General features: G+C 57.7%; 1 protein-coding gene across 1 annotated transcript; it reads left to right on the top strand.

Moving 5' to 3' along the window:
• The first annotated feature begins 2,267 nt into the window (after nucleotides 1-2,267).
• LOC135976429 (leukocyte immunoglobulin-like receptor subfamily B member 2) lies at nucleotides 2,268-11,389 on the top strand. The gene is made up of 7 exons (XM_065571893.1): nucleotides 2,268-2,298; nucleotides 4,345-4,635; nucleotides 5,389-5,673; nucleotides 8,466-8,756; nucleotides 9,466-9,585; nucleotides 10,976-11,013; nucleotides 11,246-11,389. Exons 1-7 carry the CDS (start codon nucleotides 2,268-2,270, stop codon nucleotides 11,387-11,389), a joined length of 1,200 nt encoding a protein of 399 aa, XP_065427965.1.
• The last annotated feature ends 1,862 nt before the right edge of the window (nucleotides 11,390-13,251 follow it).

Here is a 13,251-nt window from a genome sequence, read left to right as displayed (position 1 = left end):
CCAATTGCTGAGGAGCCCCTCATTGCCCCCTTCATGGCATCGGCTCTCACTGTCCTCCTCCTCGGTGGGTATCGGAGACAGCCAGGGTGTGTGCCCCTGCGGGGGATCTGAGACCAGGGTGTCACGGACTCCCAGGTCGTGCCCACTCTTGGCCCCATGCGGTCCATGGGGTGAACCACCTTCAGTGAGACAGCCCTTCTCGGGGCTCAAGCTCCTCCACCTCCTGGAGCTGCACCTCTCTGAGCCATAGCACGTCTGTCTCTCGCCGTGGGGCCCCTCAGGGAGTCCACTCGCTGTGGACCCTCCGGGCCGCCGCTCCCAGAGGGAATAATGCAACCCTGTTCTCTAGCCCGGAGCAACTCTCAGCCAGCGTGTTCACGTCACTAGGCATCACCATCACCCTAGGTAACTCGGGAGGGTGGAAAATCACAAGTGTCAATGAAGCCTTCCTGCACTAGGCCTAAATGAACCAAACTCCTTCCATGTTTAAACTCTAATCGACCTCAAAAGCCAGGTGCAATTGGAATATGTAAGCAACCAGTTATCTGTGTGCAACCCCCTGCTCACACCGGTATCAAGCGGTAATAATGAGGCCTGCATGTTTCTGTCTGAAGGGAAAAAGGACAAGATAACGGTTTAAAGAAGTTACTAACAAGCTAGGTTTATAGTTGCCAAGAATGACTTAACTGCTTAAATGTAATCGTTATTTGCTTAGTAACTATTACCAGGGATGGGAGGGGTAGAGGGAGGAATCTGGGGGAGAAAGGGAGGGCTAGAGGGGGAAGGGGGGGGATGAGGCTTAACTGCAAAATGTATAAAAGAAGAAAAGCTATTTCTGTTGGTGTGCTTCATTTGAGACGTGTCAGTCTCCTTGCACCGCTTTGAGATCTCAAATAAACTTTGTTTGCTTCTCCACCTGGTGTGTTTATTGGCGCAAAGCACACCGGGCAACGAACCCGCTGTTGCTGTCCTGGGGCACTCTGTGCCGGCAACAAGCGTAAAACATAAGGGTTTATTGAGCGTTGAACACAGCACAGGAAACTCTCAGGGCCTCAGGCCTGGCCTCCCTCAGCACAGCACAGCACATCCCAGTCTCTCCTGCATCCAGGTGAGCTCTGCCTGCTCCCCCTCTCCACCCCAGAGCCCCCCTGCTTCCCAGCTGGGCATCTGAGATCACCGGCCCCAACTCCCGCCTTTGTCCATTGTCTTCTCTCCAGGTAAACAGGGTCGCCTGGGCCTCCTCTCCTCTCTTCTGTCCTCTGGCCCCCTCTGGCTGGAACCGGCTGGTCAGGTCACTGGGATCCTCTCTTTACAATCCATTGTCCGCCCGCTGGCCAGAACCGGCTGCAACTCCTGAGGTGGGCCTCTGGGTCACCCGGTCACCAGTCGCTGGGGTATCCATTCTCCAGGACATTGGCTGGGTCCCAAGTTCCCTCTCCAGTCCTCTGTAAAAACAAACTCCCTCTCCCCTCACCTCGTTAAACCAGTAACACTCAGGGAAACTGAGTCCCACCCCCTCTGCATGCAAACCATTGAAAAACCTAAGTAAAAACAAGAAAATCCCCCACTTAGTTACACTGGACTTTCAAAAGTTTACAACTGAACATGGACTTAGTAAAGCTTTGACACTTAACTATGCCGAAGAAAAATGCTGTTTTTAACCATCTTAATTTAAATGTAACAATCACAGAAACAGTTTCCTTCCCTTGTCAAATCTTTCTTTTTAAACTTTCCCTTTATTTGTTTAGCAGTTTATGGTTAACACAGAACTGTTCTGTATTTGCTTGTGTTTTTAATTTATCTCTGCTGCCGTCTGATTGCTCACTTCCATTTCCAAATGAGGGGTGTGGTTGGTTGGTCAGTTTGTAACTCTGAGGTTCTACTGTAGTGGTCAGTGGAAGATTGCAGACAAGACCCTGTGGTCTCCTGGCTCCCAGCCCGATGCACCTTCCCCAATGCTGCCGGGTGCACTGAGGGTGACCTCTCCCCCCTCACCACAGAGACATAGACAAGCTGGGAGCTGCATGATGCTTGGCCAGGCTGATGGGCCCAGGGTTTCCAGGGTTTTGCAGGGATTTCTGCTTGCTTTAGCTGCTCTAGATTTCGCCTGGAGATTAGAGACAATGTGTGATGGACGCAGGAAGAGATGAGACATTGTCGACTTCCTGTAGCTGGAGCCACCAGCTGAGTTCCTTATCTTGGGCTCAGTGGAGCTGGGCACCAGGGTGTTGATAGCAGAGCTGAGAGGGCCCCTCGCTGCCCCCATCATGGCATCTGATCTCACCATCCTCCTCCTCGGTGAGTATTGGATAAAGCCAGGGCATGTGTCCATGGGGTGGCAGGATCTGAGGCTAGTGCATGTGTCAATGGGGGGATTTGACTTCCTGTAGCTGGAGCCATCAGTTGAGCTCCTCATTTGGGGCTCGGTGGAGCTTGGCACCGGGGTGTTGGTGGCAGCCCTGAGGGGTCCCTCGCTGCCCCCATCATGGCATCTGCTCTCAATGTCCTCAGTGAGTATCGGATAAACCCAGAGCATGTGTCCCTTGGGGGGGGATGGGATCTGAGACCTGGGTGTCTGTCCATGGGGGGCAGGAACTGAGGCTCGTGCATGCGCCATGGGGGGGATCTGAGACCAGGGCGCAGGATCCAGTTGTTCTGGGATCTGGTCACTAATGAGCCGTCTCCTCTCCAGGCTGCTGGCTGGCCGGGCACAGCGGGGTGTGGGGAGGTGAGTATCCGTCTGTGGGGAAGATGGTAACATCAAGGACGGGGGAGGGGCTATGTGGGGTGGGTGTCACGGACTCACAGATCGTGCCCACTCTTGGCCCCGTGCGGTCCGTGGGGGGGGTGCCCCTTTTAGTGAGACAGCCCTTCTCGGGGGTCCACTCTCTCTCGGGGTCAGGCCCGTCCACCTCCTGGAGCCGCACCTCTCTGAGCCTTAGCACACCTGTTTCTCGCCGTGGGCCCCTTCGGGGAGTCCACTCCCTCTGGACCCCCCAGGGCCTCCACCCCCGAAGGGATTGATGCAACCCTGGTCTCTAGCCCGGAGTGACTCTCAGCCAGCATGAAACAGGAGGGTTTATTGAGAGTTGAACACAGCACAGGAAACTCTCAGGGCCTCAGGCCTGGCCTCCCTCAGCCCAGCACATCCCAGTCTCTCTGCATCCAGGTGGGCTCTGCCTGCTCCCCCTCTCCAGCCCAGAGCCCCTCTGCTCCCAGCTGGGCAGCTGAGATCACCGGCCCCAGGCCCCGCCTCTGTCCATTGTCTTCTCTCCAGGTAAACAGGGTTGTAAACCGGGGCCTCCTCTCCTCGCTTCTGTCCTCTGGCTGGAACCGGCTGGTTAGGTCACTGGGTCCTCTCTCTGCAGCCCATTGTCCTCCCACTAGCCAGAACCGGCTGCGTCTCCTCAGCTGGGCCTCCGGGTCACCCGGTCACCCGGTCACCGGTCACTGGGGTATCCATCCTCCCGGCCATCGGCTGGGTCCCCAAGTCCTCTCTCCGGTTCTCTGCAAAACACACTCCCTCTCCCCTCACCTCATTAAACCAGTAACACCCAGGGAAACTGAGTCCCACCCCCTCCGCATGCAAACCATTGAAACTCCACAGAAAACAAGAAAAAAACCCACTTCGTCACAGTGGGGAAAAGAGGAACTGAGCCCTGAACCTTCCCCAAAACTTAACCCAACTACACCTGTGAGCTCAGATCCGTCCCCTTATTCTGTGCCCCCCCCTCCGCCAAGGAGTAACCAGGAGCCGAATCTGGTGCCTGTGGTCTGACAAAGCAAATAGGAACCGGCCCTTGGTACAAAGTCCTGCCCCCCACCCCAGGCTGCGAGTGTCGGGTGTGGGGTCGTCACATGGATTTATTTCAGCTCATACAAACGCTAACAGGGCCTGTCCGTGGGCTCTAGAGCCCCTCGGGGAACCAAAACGTTCCCCGTCAGTGAAGCCATAGGGAGAACCCCCCAGTTCCACCCCCCAACAGCTCCCTCCCCTGCACTCACAGCCCCTGCTCCCATTCCCAAGGCCTGGGGAAAGGTGGGTCTTGTGCGACTCCCGTGGGTCACAGACTCTATTTCCAACACCAGGGTGGGGGGCAGAGCTGCAGGGGACCCACTGGTCAGGCTCCCTGGCTGGCCTCAGGTGGGGCCAGGAGGAGGGTGGCAGGTGATCTGTCATGCAGCCGGGTCCTGAGCGATGTCTGGGTGACCCCCTGCCCCCAAGTGCCCACCCTGGTAGGGGACAGACTCCTAGAGAGGCTGAATGATGGATGGACTGAATTGGGGTGGGGGGGCAGGGGGCTGTGTCTCCCCTGTTTAACTCCTGTCTCTTGTTGAAAGCAGGGCGAGAATACCCCAAACCCCCCATCTGGGTGAGCCCCAGCAGGGTGGTGGCACTCGGGGGAAGCGTCACCATCCGCTGTGAGGGTCGGTACCAGGGCATGGAGTTCTTTCTGCATAAAGCTGGAAACCAGAACCCCCAGGTGCAGAGTGTGTATTTTGGGACCGTGGCTGAATTTCCCATCCCCAGTGTCGGCCGGGAAGATGGAGGGAGCTACACCTGCGACTATCGCCCCATAACAGCTCAGAATCGCTCGTCGTATCTCAGCGACCCCGTCGAGATCATTGTAGGAGGTGAGGGAGGGGCCTGGCTCAGTGTCCCGGCTCCCAGCCCCCACCCAGCCAGACCCTCAGGGGGTCTCTGCACCAATGGGACACTCAGGGCCAGGCTCTGCCCTGAGCCCCAGGCCCAGCAGAGGGGACGCCCGGCCGGGGAGTGGGGACGGAGTCACTGGGGGGTTCCCAGCCAGGGGGGAGCAGCAGCCATTGGAAATATGTGGCAGAGGAAGGGGGGATCCCTGCCCCCAGGGGGAGCTGCAGAGCAGGGGGGCCTTTCCCAGACAACACATCGGTTATGGGGTGATGGGAGGAGCTGAAGGTTATAAACCTCAGTGTACAGTAGAGACTTGCACAGTCCCCTACAAGTCAGTGCTGGTGCTGTGCACAAAATCCCAGGAGTCCTGGCCCCCGTCCTCCCTCCTCTCCTCACTAGACCCCACTCCCCTCCTAGAGCTGGGGAGAGAACCCAGGAGTCCTGGCTCCAAGCCCTCCCAGCAGAGAAACCAGGCAGTGAATGGATCCTGGAGACTGGACTGGCCTATCACCCGCTAGGGAGCAGAGCTCTGCGCCCCTAGGGGCTGGAGTTGCTCCGTGTCTCATGCTGTTAGCCCAGGGCTCAGAGGAAACTCTGGCCCCTGTGGAAAGGCATCCAGGAGCCCGTCTCCAGGGCCCCGAGTCTGACCCGCCACTGAGGCCGCGTGGTGAGGACGGGCCCCAGGACTGAGTGACTGGGCCTGCGTCTCACGGCCTGTCTGCTTCCCCCTGCAGAGCCCAGCTACCCCAAACCCAACATCACCCTGAGACCCAGCGGGGGGGTCTCCCTGGGGGGAGCCATGACTGTCCAGTGTCGGGGGCAGCACCAGGGCGTACAGTTTGTGCTGAATAAAGAGCGACGCCATTTCCCACCTGTGGATTCGGACAGGTTTGAGGTTGTGTTTCCCATCAGCAACGTGCGCCGGGAGCACGGTGGGAGCTACAGCTGCTCCTATCACAGCCGATCGGAGCCGTTTGCCGTGTCGTACCCCAGCGATCCCATGGAGCTGGTGGTGAGAGGTGAGGGGCCCGGCTCAGCGTCACCGTTCCCAGCCCCACCCCCAGCCAGACCCTCATGGGGGCTCTGTGCCAATGGGATGCTCAGAGCCAGACTCTGCCCTGAGCCCTGACCCCGCAGAGGGGACGCCTGGCAGTGTAACCGGGATGGAGTCACTGTGGGGTTCCCCAGCCAGGGGGGAGCAGCAGCCCCTGGAGACTCGGGCAGGGAGGTGACTTTAACGCTGCCCCTTGTGCGTAGGAACCGTGAGTCCCTATTTAATCCCGTGATCCTATCGCCTCTGTTCTCCAGGCCCTGCCCCAGGTAGTGCCCTGGTTGGGGCTGAATGAGGCAGGGGCTGCAGGAGAAGCAGTGGCTTGGTGGACACGGCGCTGGGCTGGGACCCAGGAGATCTGGCCCAGCTCCTGGCGCGGCCACAGACTCTGTGTGATGGGAGCATGTTGCAGTTTCCAAAAGTGTCCTTCATTGGAGGGTGGCTTCAATCCTTGTGGGGGATCTCAGGCCGAGTGCCTACAAACCGAGACACCCACAGTTAGTGGAGACCTCTGCAAACGCTGGCCTCAATAGCGCTGGATCCCTTGTGTTGCGGGAGGATGTAGGCCTCCCACCATGAATCATAGAATATCAGGGTTGGAAGGGACCTCAGGAGGTCATCTAGTCCAACCCCCTGATCAAAGCAGGACCAATTCCCAACTAAATCATCCCAGCCAGGGCTTTGTCAAGCCTGACCTTAAAAACCTCTAAGGAAGGAGATTCCACCACCTCCCTAGGTAACGCATTCCAGTGCTTCACCACCCTCCTCGTGAAAAAGTTTTTCCTAATATCCAACCTAAACCTCCCGCACTGCAACTTGAGACCCTTACTCTTTGTTCTGTCATCTGCTACCACTGAGAACAGTCTACATCCATCCTCTTTGGAACCCCCTTTCAAGTAGTTCAAAGCAGCTATCAAATCCCCCCTCGTTCTTCTCTTCTGCAGACTAAACAATCCCAGTTCCCTCAGCCTCTCCTCATAATTCATGTGCTCCAGACCCCTAATCATTTTTGTTGCCCTCCGCTGGACTCTTTCCAATTTTTCCACATCCTTCTTGTAATGTGGGGCCCAAAACTGGACACAGTCCTCCAGATGAGGCCTCACCAATGTCGAATAGAGGGGAACGATCACGTCCCTCGATCTGCTGGCAATGCTCCTACTTATACAGCCCAAAATGCCATTAGCCTTCTTGGCAACAAGGGCACACTGTTGACTCATATTCAGCTTCCCGTCCATTGTAACCCCTAGGTCCTTTTCTGCAGAACTGCTTCCTAGCCATTCGGTCACTAGTCTGTAGCAGTGCATGGGATTCTTCCGTCCTAAGTGCAGGACTCTACACTTGTCCTTGTTGAACCTCATCAGGTTTCTTTTGGCCCAATCCCCTAATCTGTCTACGTCCCTCTGTATCCTATCCCTACCCTCCAGTGTATCTACCACTCCTCCCAGTTTAGTGTTATCTGCAAACTTGCTGAGAGTGCAGTCCACGCCATCCTCTAGATCATTAATGAAGATATTCAACAAAACCGGCCCAAGGACCGATCCTTGGGGCACTCCGCTTGAAACCGGCTGCCAACTAGACATAGAGCCATTGATCACTACCCGTTGAGCCCGACGATCTAGCCAGCTTTCTATCCACCTTATAGTCCATTCATCCAGCCCATACTTCTTTAACTTGCTGGCAAGAATACTGTGGGAGACCGTATCAAAAGCTATGCTAAAGTCAAGGAATAACACATCCACTGCTTTCCCCTCATCCACAGAGCCAGTTATCTCCTCATAGAAGGCAATTAGGTTAGTCAGGCATGACTTGCCCTTGGTGAATCCATGCTGATTGTTCCTGATCACTTTCCTCTCCTCTGAGTGCTTCAGAATTGATTGCTTGAGGACCTGCTTCATGATTGTGTGATCAGGCCCCCATTGTGCCAGGCGCTGCATAAACACAGAGTGAAGAGACAGTTCCTGCCCCTGGGAGCTCACTAAGGAATATGAATCTGTCTGTGCCTCAGTTTCCCTCCCTGTAGAATGGTGATAAAGATGCTTCACTGCCTCCCGGGGGGCTGACTCCCTTCATGTGTTGGGCTCAGGCCCTGCAGTGCCGGGAACCAGAGACCAGCCCATGAGTCGCTCCGTGCTCGAGGGGGCTGGATGCCGTGAATGAGGCAGGGCCCACCCATGGTATATGAGGAGTCCAAGAACTAGGCAGCCGCAGCTTGCTGTCTGTGGGGCTGGGAGCCCAGCTCGTAGGGTCGGGATTCTGGGTCAGGGGGACTCTGTGATCTGGGAGAGAATCTCTGCCAGGGGGCCGCTGGATCTGCCCGTGCCTAGGGCTGGCCGGGGAATCATAGAACATTAGTGTTGGAAGGGACCTCAGGAGGTTCTAGTCCAACCCCCTGCTCAAAGCAGGACCAACCCCATCTAAATCATCCCAGCCAGGGCTTTGTCAAGCCGGGCCTTAAAAACCTCTAAGAATGGAGATTCCACCACCTCCCTAGGGAACCCATTCCAGTGCTTCACCACCCTCCTAGTGAAACAGTTTTTCCTAATATCCAACTGAGACCTCCCCCACTGCAACTTGAGACCATTGCTCCTTGTTCTGTCATCTGCACCCACTGAGAACAGCCCAGCTCCATCCTCTTTGGAACCCCCCACAGGTAGTTGAAGGCTGTTATCAAATCCCCCCTCACTTTTCTCCTCTGCAGTTGGAGGCCAGGGCTGTGTGGGTTCCCGGGTCTGGCTCTCACAGCCTGTCTCCTGTGTGCAGATCCCAGCTTACCCAGACCCTCCATCTCTCTGAGCCCCACTGGGGTCACCGTCCCAGGGGCAGACATCACCATCCGGTGTCAGGGGCAGCGCCAGGACGTGAGGTTCTTCCTGCACAAGACTGGAGACCTGAACCCGCAGCAACACATGGACCCTGCTGGGGACGGGGCCGAGTTCCGCATCCCCACCGTGGGCCGGCAGCACGGAGGGAACTACAGCTGCAGCTACCGGAACCGATCAGAGCCCTTCATCTCCTCAGAGCCCAGCGACCCCGTGCAGCTGGTGGTAGCAGGTGAGGGGCGCCAGCTCCCACCCGCCCGGGCAGCGTGGGGCCAGGTACTGGGGCTGGGGGAAATCTATTTAGTCACAGATAACGGGGCATCTTCCCCAAGTGGTTGCCCAGGGGGAGGGACCGAGGCTGTTCTCAGGGGCAGTGACTCCCCCCCTCCCACTGCCGATGGAGTTGGGAGGGGAGCGAAGCCTCCTGCTCAGACACAAACCCGCTGCTAACAGGCCAGCTGGAGGCTTCCTCTGGGGGCAGCTGGGCCCATCAGTGGCCATGGTGGAGCAGTGCCCTGGAGCTCCCTGTAAAGCAGCCAGAAGCAGCCAGCATGGGAGGCGGGATACCGGGCTAGATGGGCCAATTGGCCTCAGCCGGTGTGGCCATGAGGAAGTGGGTGAAATGCCTTAGAAATGTCGGCCAGGCTGGATCAGGCAGCGCCCCCTAGTGCCGTGCTGGGACAATGAGACCAGCTCTGACTGATGGGGAGAGCGCCCCCTACTGAGTCCCTGTCCTGCAGCCCAGCGTCCCCTAGCGCTGCAAATCCCCCAAATGTTGCTGGCTCTGACCCCACTTGCTGCCCCCGACATTCTCCCCATAGAATTTTCTGATCCCTGCGCCCTGCGGTGTCCCAGCCCCTTGGACACCACCTGAGGTGGGAGGGGCTGGGGGGGGAACAGACCAGCCGCTCCCGGCACTCACGGCTGCTGCTCTTTCCCAGGCGGATCAGAATCGCCGGTTCTGACCAGACCCATCATCGCCGGGGTGAGCGCAGCAGCTGCCGTCCTCCTCCTTCTCCTCCTCCTTGTGGCCTTCGTCTGTTTCAGAAAAACCCGAGCCAGTGAGTGCCCCGCTCAGCGAGGGAAGGGTTAAACCTGCCATGAAGCAGGGTGGGATGGGGTCACGGCCTGGATGGGGGACTGTGCCGGGAAAGCCAAGGAGTGGGGTGGGGGCTCAGCAGGGGGTTCTGCTACATGGGTAATCCCTGTACACAGCTGTGCCGCCCCAGAATTGCCACATCTCAGCCCTGGGAGAGGGGTCCCTGTATAACAAGCCATTGGCACCGGGCCTCTCAGGTACCAGAGTTGTCAGGGGAGCCGACCTATGGATCAGGTTTATTATCACAAGTTACTAACGAGGGAGGATTGGGGACAGGAAAAGCCCCCGAGTTAATCTGCCCCTCCCCCTGGTGCATGCTCTGGTGTTGTGCTGCCCCTGGCTGATCCAGCCCACCCCAGCAGGGATCCAGGCTCAGCACCAGCAGCAGAGGGGACCCCCCCAGGCACCCCCATCCCTGCTGCCCTGTGGGGGTGAGTGGCGGGGTGCTGGGACCGGGGGATCCCGATTGGCTCATGGGGGATTCTGGTTTGTGTCCCTCTGCAGGAAAAGGAGCCGCACCGAGACCGAGCAGGTAGGAACCCGGCTCCTCCCCCTCCCGATCGGCCTGCCGGGGTCACAGGATTCCTGGGTTCTCTCCTTAGTCTGGGAGCGGAGTGGGGTCTAGTGGTTAGAGCGGGGTGGGGTGGTTCCTGGTGGTTCAGGAAGGGAGTTTAGGGAACTGGGTTCAGTGTGAGGCAGGATGTGGGGGCTCTCTGGGTGTGTTGGGGAATCTCCCCATGGGTGGGAGGATATGACATTTACAAGGGAATTTTCTCTTTTAGCACCAGACCTATGGTGGCATTAAAGGCGCCAACTCAGCAAGACCCCATCTGTGAGTAGCACACCCAGGGGGGTACCAGGGTGGGGCAGGACCCCGGGGAGGGGCTTTAAGGGGGCTCCACCCATATGAGGCAGGGCCTGATTCACAGCTGCTGCTGGGCAGGAATAAGGAGAGAGTCCCAGAGGTAGCTGGTGTCAGCTCAGAGTGTTGGACTCCCAGGAGCTCCCTGGGGCCACCCTCCGTTCCTGCTCTAGTTCCCCACCCACTCCCGGCTCCCAGCCCCCTGCTCTAACCACTAGTCTAGACCCCACTCTCCCCCCGAGCCAGGGAGAGAACACAGGCGTTCTGACTCCCAGCCCCCTCCCCTGCTATAACCCCCTAGACATCTTTGTGCCTCAGTTTACCTCTCTGTAGCACGGGGCTAATGACCCTGGCCCATACTCTGGGGCGGGGAAGTGGTGGCTGTGCCGGGCTCTGACCCCCGTGGCTGGACAAAGGGGTTGGAGCTGGGTGTGGGGTTCTGCTCTGGGCCAGCCGGGGGTGCAGCTCAGCGGGTGTCTCTGTTCTGCAGACGCCACCATCAATGAAGGGGAAGAGCCGCAGACCATGGTAAGTGTCCCCTCTTCCCCCATGGGGTCTGACCCCCAACCTTGACTCACATGGGCCCCACTCACCTTATCTGGCACACTCAGTTTTTTGGGGTGGGGGTTCGGTTGCTGTGAGGGGCTTATGGGATCGCAGCTGGGATTGCAGGGGTGTGTGTGCATGTGTTTATGTGTGTGTGTGTTGGGGTGTTGGTGGATTCACACACACACACACCAGTTACTCTCTCCCTTCCCAGCCCCAGGAGCCTGACAGACTCACCTACGCCGAGTTGGATGGCCAGGCGCTGCAGGCCAAGCGGGGGTGCCCGGCCCCGGTCCCTAAGCCCGCCCAGCCCAGCGTGTACACCGTGATCAATGTGAGACGGGGGGCCCCACAGTGAGAGCCCCCCGCAGCCATGGGGCACCGGCCCCCAGGGGGTGACAGCCTCACCCCCTTGCAGCACCCACCCCAAGAACTCTGTTTTCAGGGAAGATTTAGGGGAAATGCTGCCCTCCCCGCACTGCATCCCTGTCCCATCAAGCTGTTGTCCCTCAGCCCTGCCCAGACCCACAGGTAGGGGCTGGTGTGGGGGGCTCAGCACCAGGAAGGGGAGGGGATGTGCCTGTCACAGACTCCCAGGTCATTACCACTCTGGGCCCCGTGCGGTCCGTGGGGGTAACCTCCTTCAGTGTGACAGTCCTTCTCGGGGGTCCACTCTCTCTCGGGGTCAAGTCCCTCCACCTCCTGGAACCACACCTCTCTGAGCCTTAGCACACCTGTGTCTCACCGTGGGCCCCCTCAGGGAGTCCACTCGCTCTGGACCCCCGGGGCCTCCACTCTCAGAGGGAATAATGCAACCCTGTTCTCTAGACCATAGTGACTCTCAGCCAGCGTAAAACAGGAGGGTTTATTGAGCATCTGAACACAGCACAGGAAACTCTCAGGGCCTCAGGCCTGGCCTCCCTCAGCCCAGCACATCCCAGGCTCCCCTGCATCCAGGTGGGCTCTGCCTGCCCCCTCTCTCCAGGCCAGAGTCCACCTACTTCCCAGCTGGGCATCTGATATCACCAGCCCCAAGCTCCGCCTCTCTCTATTGTCTTCTGTCCAGATAAACAGGGTAGCCTGGGCCTCTTCTCCTCTCTTCTGTCCCCTGGACCCCTCTGGCTGGAACCGGCTGGTCAGGTCACTGGGGTCCTGTCTTTACAGCCCATTGTCCTCCCACTGGCCAGAACCAGCTGCGACTCCTGAGCTGGGCCTCTGGGTCACCAGGTCACCCGTCGCTGGGGTCTCCATTCTCCAGGCCATTGGCTGGGGTCCCAAGTTCCCTCACTGGTCCTCTGTTACGACAAACTCCCTCTCCCATCACATCGTTAAACCAGTAACACTCAGGGAAACTGAGTCCCACCCCCTCTGAATGCAAGTCATTGGAAATCAAGGAAAAAACAAGACAATCCCCAACTTCGTCACATCGCTGAGGTGGCTGTTTATTTTATTTTGCATCCTGTTAATCTCCAGATTTGTAATAAACACAGAACCACAGAACAGCCCAACCTGGGCACTCCACAGCCCCCCTGTGCCCATCCCAGGTATGTGTGTAACACCTGGTGGAGATGGGGTGGGGTGCATGGGCTGGTTATACAGGGACCTCTCGCCCAGCACTGAGATGCGGCCACCTCTGGAGTGGGGCACTGGTTATACAGGGAACCCTCACCTGGCACTGGGCCCAGGCAAAACTCTCCAGAAGCAGAGGTGCAGTTCACACCTCATCAGGGCATGTGTGGGAAAACCCAGCCCAGCCTCACAAGAACAAAGGACACTGGCTTAGGATCTGTTGAACTCTCGAATGAATCACCACCCTGCCCTTGGCCAGTTTGGGACTACGATGAGGTAATGCTTACCTGACTCTGAAGGGGGGGAGCAAAGCCAAGGGGGAAGAAAGGACATGATAAAAGGGAGAGAGGTTTGCCATGCTCTTCCTCTGTCTTCCACCTCCATCTACAGACAACACCACCAAGCGACTGAAGTGCTGATCGAAGGGGAGAGCCTGGCTGAAGGGCAACCAGCCAGCCTGTGGTGAGAAGCATCTAAATGTGTAAGGGCACTGAAAGTGTTAAGATCAGCTTAGAATGTGTTTTGCTTTTATTTCATTTGACCAAATCAGACTTTGTGTGTTTTGACTTATAATCACTTAAAATCTATCCTTTGTAGTTAATAAATTTGTTTGTTTATGCTCCCTGAAACAGCGCGTTTGGTTTGAAGTGT

This window comes from Chrysemys picta, chromosome 17 (assembly GCF_011386835.1).
Source record: "Chrysemys picta bellii isolate R12L10 chromosome 17, ASM1138683v2, whole genome shotgun sequence".
Lineage (NCBI taxonomy): Eukaryota > Metazoa > Chordata > Testudines > Emydidae > Chrysemys > Chrysemys picta.
The sequence above is the reverse complement of the archived record's forward strand: the minus strand, read 5'-3'. Positions and strand labels throughout refer to the sequence as shown.

Excerpts from the sequence above, each read along its gene's own strand:
- LOC135976429 (XM_065571893.1), top strand. The coding sequence starts at position 2,268 with ATGGCATCTGATCTCACCATCCTCCTCCTCG. Across the intron at positions 2,299-4,344 it reads TCTCACCATCCTCCTCCTCG|GGCGAGAATACCCCAAACCC; the intron begins GTGAGTATTGGA and ends TGTTGAAAGCAG. Across the intron at positions 4,636-5,388 it reads CGTCGAGATCATTGTAGGAG|AGCCCAGCTACCCCAAACCC; the intron begins GTGAGGGAGGGG and ends TTCCCCCTGCAG.